Source organism: Betta splendens, chromosome 21, assembly GCF_900634795.4.
Source record: "Betta splendens chromosome 21, fBetSpl5.4, whole genome shotgun sequence".
NCBI lineage: Eukaryota > Metazoa > Chordata > Actinopteri > Anabantiformes > Osphronemidae > Betta > Betta splendens.
In genome coordinates, this window is record NC_040899.1 from 890916 (window position 1) to 898856 (window position 7941).

General features: G+C 43.2%; 1 protein-coding gene across 1 annotated transcript; it reads left to right on the forward strand.

Moving 5' to 3' along the window:
• Nucleotides 1-2983: 2983 nt before the first annotated feature.
• On the forward strand, nucleotides 2984-4379 carry LOC114846921 (trace amine-associated receptor 13c-like). Its single transcript, XM_029136168.2, has 2 exons — nucleotides 2984-3127; nucleotides 3371-4379. The coding sequence occupies exons 1-2, from the start codon at nucleotides 2984-2986 to the stop codon at nucleotides 4160-4162; spliced, it is 936 nt and encodes a 311-aa protein (XP_028992001.1). The 3' UTR covers nucleotides 4163-4379.
• The last annotated feature ends 3562 nt before the right edge of the window (nucleotides 4380-7941 follow it).

Here is a 7941-nt window from a genome sequence, read left to right on the forward strand (position 1 = left end):
TCAGCTGCACCTAGTCTGTGAAACGCTCTGCCAGAGCACATGAGAACGCCACAGACTGTGGACGCTTCGTAAAACTTATTTATTTATCGAGGGCTCTATAGTCAGAGGTGTTAGAATGGCTCACAGTAGGGGTAGAGGTCGTTAAATACAGCAATCAAGACAGGGTTGTGGTGGCCAACTGATCCAATCTATTTAAAAGCAGATTGAAGTTCTTAACCCACGTCTAAAAAATGTATTAATTCAAATCAGGTTCAGATTAGATGTGTGCGTGTGTAATCCGATCTGTACATGCATGACCATGGGGTGAGCTTTAGGTGAGCGAGTTTACATTTACAATGCTTTTAAACAGCCTGATATGTAATGGCAGTTATTAGTGTCACGATCTGGGTTTTGTGTCTAGTTGTTCCTGTTTTATTTTGGTAATCTCCTGGTTTCTGTTCCTGTTTTAGCTTTACTTCCGGGTTTTGTTCTTGTCACAGCTGTCCCTGCTTCACCTGATCGTTATCCACACCTGCACTGTATCAGTAATCAAGTCACGTGTATTTAACCACCACCAGTGTCCTCAGTTCCCGGCCAGATCGTTCTGTCACGGAACGCTCGGATGAGGACCCAAATGCACAGCAAACACAGGTTGACGGTGATCAGACGGTGGTTTATTCCAGGTATTAGGCAGAGGCAGCGTCAGGAACAGGCAAGGTTCATACACAAAATCCAGCATCCAGTACCAATTCGACAGGCGGAGAATCGTGGTCAGGCAGGCAAACGAGTTCGGTAACGTGCAGAGCAGAGAACGGGGTACACAAAAACACGGACGGACAGGAACAGCGAACTGGGAACAACGGTAAGCACACAAACAACGATCTGGCCGGGAACTGAGGACACTGGTGGTGGTTAAATACACGTGACTTGATTACTGATACAGTGCAGGTGTGGATAACGATCAGGTGAAGCAGGGACAGCTGTGACAAGAACAAAACCCGGAAGTAAAGCTAAAACAGGAACAGAAACCAGGAGATTACCAAAATAAAACAGGAACAACTAGACACAAAACCCAGATCGTGACAATTAGACAGGCTTGGATTTCAGTGCAGAATCACGGTGCTTCTTACTGAACATCACCGGTCTACAGGGAGACAGATGCCCAGTGTTGCTGCAGAATCTCTCAAGATGTCACCAATACCAAAGACACGGGCAGAAATCTTGGTCTGAGAAATCGCGATCGTTTATTTAGTTTACAGCATTCACTTTCAACCGTCAGCTGAGACCTGCACCGCTCTGACTCTGCTTCGGTTCACCTACAGTTTACTTAACAGGTAACAAGGACAGGGACAAGATGCTCCTGATTGTTCACAAAAAACACGACACAAAACACAAGTTAAGCGCTACACTCCGTCCATAGATTACTCGGTTATGGAGAGCGCACGCTCTAACAGATAGGTAACGTAAACCAAGGCATTGACAGGCACAGCTAACAGGATGTCACCCAGGTAAAACAACTCACAGGAAGTCGGTCATCAGTTAACATGGCCACTGTTTGATATGGAACACCAGTTTACGCTAGGCACCTGTGTGGCTTCCTCACTGTGATGCTGCTGCTTCAGCAGACCACACGTACAGGATGGCTGATGCCACCACAGAGTCATAGAAGGTCTTCAGGAGTGGCCCCCTCACTCCAAAAGACCACAGTCTCCTCAGCAGGTAGAATCTGCTCTGACCCTAACCCTAACAAGCTAACACTTAACGTGGTCATTGTTTCATATGGAACACCAGTTTACGTTACGTTGCTTTCAGCGACAGTAATTTGTAGATGAAGCGCCTACTGTTACGTACGTACCTGTTTAAGGGGTTAGGGTTATGTCATGTAAACCAAGCGCTTCATCCACAGATTACTCTGTCGTGGTGGCATCAGCCATCCTGTACGGTGTGGTCTGCTGGAGCAGCAGCATCACAGTGAGGGACAGGAAAAGACTGGACAGTGTCATCAACAAGTCCAACTATGTCCTGGGCTGCACTCTGGACACGGTGCAGGAGGTGGTGAGAGAAGGGTCCTGGCTAAACTCACTTCCATCCTGGACCAGGACTCTGACCCACTGGAGGACTCATTGTCTGCTCTGGAGAGCAGCTTCAGTAAGAGACCACATATATCTGCATATCTACTCTGACCACTGTTCAGTGTTATACGATGCCAACTTAACAGTTTTATTGACTTGTTACTGTATTTTTTTCTTGCTGCTGTATTTTTCTCCTATGTATCATACTTTGTGCTGTTGTGAGATGAGATTTTCTGATTTGAAATTGATGAGAGCGCGATCTTATTGTCACGACAAAGCTCATCCAGGCAGTCTCCTTAATCTATGGACCTGAAATTAATTAGTCGGGTCTCTTCTCATGTGCCTGGAAAGATCACGCTGCTTTCCTGACTTGAGTAAAGGGTTAGGAAGCATCTCAGCTCCCTCATTATTTACCATTTCTCCCAACTTAGTGTAGGTTAAAGGCAATTTGGTCTTACAAAATGCACAGTGATAAGTTCTTAACTTGTGTGACAACTCGACTTAACATATTATTATTATTATTATGTACTAGTTTTCCGTATGAGTGATTTGGTTGAGCAGCATGTCATGTGGTGTCCAAGCGTTCTAGCTTTAGCCACCATTTGGTAACAGTTAAACTTATGCTACAGAAATTATGTTCTATTTTTATTGTAAATTGTTTTGTGAACTGCTATGTGTATGTTCATGCACAATTTGAATAGAGTAAAGATGTCAGTGAGGAAGCATTGCTGGTTGCTCGTTACCTACCATTCTCCCTACCTTAGGGGTGTAACATGATCAGAAACAGAACATTAGTGTCAAGCAGAGAGAGAGAGAGAGAGAAAGAGAGGGGAGGGATGAAGGTTAGGACACAGTGTGATATATGAGTGGTGTGACAGAGCTGTAGTCAGACGCTGCCACAGCTGCAGCTTCTCCTCCTCCTCTCTCTGAGGATGGAGGCCCAGGACGGAGCAGAGCTCTGCTTTCCACAGCTCCTCAACGCCTCCTGCTGGAAGCCAAAGCGCCATCAGTCTGACGCTGTGCTGCTCTATCTGCTGTTCTTCATCTCTGCGCTCACTGTGGTTCTCAACCTGCTGGTCATCATCTCAGTCTCCCACTTCAGGCAGAGATCAACTTCTCAGCACACTTTACAGCAGCTCATGGTTTTATTAGTGTGACCACAATAGGCAAAAGTTTTACTTTACTGAATAGTGTCACATCTTGACACCAGCTGCATCTTCTGCTTTGCTGACACAGCTTTTGAACATTACAGCCAGTTGAAGGTCGTATCATCTGCATGAATGATATTACATTACATGCTTTTGTGTCCCTGCAGGCAGCTCCACACACCCACCAACCTGCTGCTTCTCTCTCTGGCTGTGTCTGACTTCCTTATGGGTCTTGTGGTGACACCGTTGCAGGTTTATAGAAGAATATCCTGTTGGTATCTTGGAAATCGCATTTGCTCTCTTCAGGGATACGTGAGCTTCTCCATCATCTCTGCCTCAATAGGGGGCATGGTTCTGATATCAGCTGATCGCTATGCAGCTATTTGTGACCCTCTGCATTATTCCACCAGAGTCACTGTGAGCAAAGTTAAAAAGTGTGTTTGTTTGTGTTGGTTCTGTGCTTTTATTTATAATATAATACTTTTTAGGGAGGAGTTGATAAAACCAGGCCAGCAAAATTCGTGCCATGGAATGTGTTTGGTTTACATTGACATTATTATGACAGTTGCTGACATTGCTCTAACCTTTGTTGTTCCATTTTCCTCCATCATATTTCTGTATATGAGAGTGTTTCTGACAGCAGTGTCTCAGGCTCGTGCCATGCGCTCTCACGTTGCAGCCGTCACCCTCCATAATTCAGGGACTAAAAGGTCTGAGTTAAAGGCAGCCAGGACGCTTGGTGTTGTTGTCGCTTGGTTCTTAATATGTTTCCTTCCATATTACTTTCTCACCTTAATACCATATACTTTACCGGCAGTGTTTAGTTTATTTCTGTTGTGTCTGAGCCCCTTTCTGAACCCTGTGATTTATGCCTTGTTCTACCCCTGGTTCAGAAAAGCTCTGAGGCTCATTTTCTCTCTCCAGATTCTGCAGCCTGGCTCCTGTGAGACCAATGTGCTGTAATTAGACACTGCAGTGTGTTCAGGTAAAGTAGAGAGGTCTTTTCTTACCCATCTCTGCCGAACAAAACCTGTGACTAAATCTGCTCCAAAGGTTAAACCAATTGCAAAAAGGATTTGCGAGTAGTGCCTACTTTGTTTTATTGTTTCATGCTACATCTGTCCTTAATGCTGCAGAGTGCATTCAGAACAACACACATTTAAAAATATACCAATATATTGAGAGAAAACACTTTCTGACTCAACTGAATTTAATTTGCAAGGTTCAGGAACTGTTAATGGATGGTTAAAAGAGATCTGCATCATTTTAAGCCAAGTCTTTCCAAAAAACATTTCAAAATGAATCAGGAAAAAATACTCTATAAAGTGCTCTTTGGGGAAGAAGGGGAATGGTGTAAACAGTATTCAGTGTGACTGTCAACAGTTATTAACAGTAGGCTCCTCCTCTAACATATTAATGAAAGCTTGCTCATGTTTTCAATTCAATTCAATTCAATTCAATTTTATTTATATAGCGCCAAATAACAACAAAGTGATTTCAAGGCACTTTACAAAGTAAGGTTTAAAACCTCACACAACTAAACCAAACAAATCCCACATACAGCAAGCATTTAATTTGACAGCAACAGTGGAGAGGAAAAACTCCCTCTCTAACGAGGAAGAAACCTCCAGCAGAACCAGACTGGATGTGGGCGGCCATCTGCCTCGACCGGTTGGGGGCAACAAGCAACAACAAGCAACAACAGAGCACAGGCAGGATGGTAGGACCAGGGACTGGATACAGGCAGGATGGTTGGATCCGCAGCTGCCCATCACAGACACCAAACTTTGAGTCCAATGATACCTGTAGGTGAGGACAGAGAGGGAGAGAGAGTGGGGGGGAGAGAGAGGGAGAGAGAGAGAGAGGAGAGATGCACAACTACTGGAGAGAAAGAGACAAGGTTAGTTAAACATGGGACAATGGTGGGAGGTTATTGGACAGAGGAGGTAGAAGGAAACAGAGGAGCTCAGTGTATAAATTAAGTCCCAGCAGTCTATGTCTATTGCAGCTTAACTAAGAGATGGTTCCTGTGACTAACAATCACTGCCAGTGACCTGAACCATATCTAACTATAAGCTTTATCAAAAAGGAAGGTTTTAAGCCTAATCTTAAAGGTGGAGAGTGTGTCAGTTTCTCGAACCTGAAGAGGAAGCTGGTTCCAGAGGAGAGAACACAGCCTGGACAAGCCTCCATGGCACACAGTCGTGTTAAAATATTCAAAATGAAAATACAATACAATAGCTTGATATGATGTGGTGACAGAGAGAATTTAAATATTAAAAATCTTTCTAAGAAAAAATTAAACTAACTTGACTCAAATCACATCATCCTATTACTTTATTTTTTTATTACTAGCCTGTGCAGCAACCTAAGAGACTGAGTCAGCTCCTGAAGTCTTTCTGCAGGTGTTTTCATTAGTTGGCCCAGTGTGAAACAGCCAGCAGTCCTCAAGCTGGATTGCACAGTCGAGGGAAGACAAAATATTACTGTTCAGCCTGCTGTTGTGAAACTGGTTCCTTAAACAAACCCTTTCCTGGCACGACTGTAAGATCCCACTGGAGGTTGAAGACTCTCAGAGATTGCAAAACAGATTTGTAAAAAGGGATCATAGCAGACAAGTCCAGACCTTCATGGTTAAGCAAAAACAAATGCTTGTCGTAGCCCACAGTTTTTCTGAGCAAGTTTTATCTGTCTAACTATGCCCAGGAGTATATAGCAGGCGCTGAGCTGCCTGCAAAGAAAACGTCTGTACACTGGCAGAAATGTCAATAAGGCCTTCCTCCTCTTCTTCCACAAAACAGAAGCCTGAAATCCCATGGGCGTCCGACCAAAACAAATCCAAAAGAGTCTGTTTCACCTGATCCTGGAGGCCTGGTGGGGGTTGGAGAAGAGACTGAGAAGAACAGGAGCTAAAGTGCAGAGGCAACGAAATTATTGGTAACCAGAAACCTTCCCCTGAAAGTCAGCTATGCCAGCAACTATTTCCATTTAGATACTCTACTTTTTACGGAGCCCCCTAAAAGGACATGGAGGGAAAAAAATAGGGGGAGAAAAAAAAAATAGGTGAACTATCTCGGGATGCCAAGAAAGTTTTGCGAGAGCCTGAGAAAGTTTTGCGAGATCCCAAGAAACTTTTGCAAAATCCCGAGAAACTTTGGCTTCATATGGACTGGACAAAGGAGCTACACAGTAGCTTCAGGATTCCTGGAAGAAACTGGAAAAATAGCTGAGACAGAACGGAAAAAAAGCACTGAGTAATAATATACTCCACCGTTTAAGTTACAAGCTGCTGTTTGTGCTGTTTCATACTGTTAGGTATAATGTTAGCTTATGTTGCTCTGAGTGGCTGGCAGCAACTAATTCAATATTACTACTTCATTTTGTAGGTAATATCAGCTTCATCGCTGCCGATTCATCTTGGATAAAATGGGGAATCTGCTGATGAGAGAACGTATGTGTTCTGGATCATTAGTTCAAACAAGCAGCAGTCAAACTAACATTAGAAGACCAAGGACAAACCAGAAAAAACAGCCGGGACAGAACAGTGTAGTGAGCACCGAGTAAGGAATATATTCGACCGTTTATTGTTTTAGTTTGCACTCTGAAGTTTGAGCACAGTTACGAGCTGCTGCTTGTCGTGTTGTGGACTATTAGGGGTAGCACTAGCTTGCGTTGCTAATGTTAGCCCGTGTGTGTTAGCTTGGCTAGCAGCAACCCTAATACTAATAAAATAAATAATTTCATCCTTTTGCATGTAGTATTGGACGGTTGTATATCCTCACAGAGAATCTGTGAGGATATACAACCGTCTTGGTTTTCCAGCCACTAACAGCAGATGAGGAAAAGAAGAGGGTTTTGGCCAAATGAAGAATCTGTGGCTTTCTAACAACTGTGCTTCCATTCCAAATAAAAAGTTGCTGAATGACTTAGAAACTATGTCTTTATTCAAACACGCATAAATATACATTATAACCTTTTATTTATTAAATTCTAAACATCACGTGTGTGCTATGCGCTGTGGTTTCCATAGAGACAATAAGTTTCTCGGGATCTCGCAAAACTGTTTCGGGATCTCACAAAAGTTTCTCAGGATCTCCCAAAACTATCTCAGGATCTTGCAAAACCTTCTCGGGATCCCGAGGTAGTTTACCTATTTTTTTTTCCCACTATTTTTTTTCTCCATGTTCTTTCGGGGGCTCCATACTTTCTCCTCTACACTCTCCTAGTTTATCCTCTGAAAAACCCTCGAAACTAAGCCAATACCTTCATGCCTTCAGTTGACCATCTTAGACCTCCCAGCTGACTAGGGGGGGACACTATCCCCCAATCCTCCACTGCCAAAGTCTCAATCTTTCCCCAGCTTACCTTTGCAGAGGAGGTTGTCTCAGACCCCAATATAGTGTATTAACTTACTGGTATTCTCCTGATTTTTCACAAAAACAATAATATCATCTGCATACTGTATGCGCACATAGGATCAGATCAGGCTAAAGGAGCCCACTCAGTTGGCGGGTTGGTAGGCGTAAGAGTGCAACCAGCTGCTGAAAATAAACAAATCAATGAGACAAAACAACATGATATGAATGGAAACAAAATAAATAAATAAAGATACACCTTAGCGAACACATTCATATCTGAATAACTGCTGTACTGTTGTTAACTGTTACATATTAATTTCTATAATAATGTTAAGGTGTGTGCATACAATCATACATAGACACACTCATATACCTACACCTATG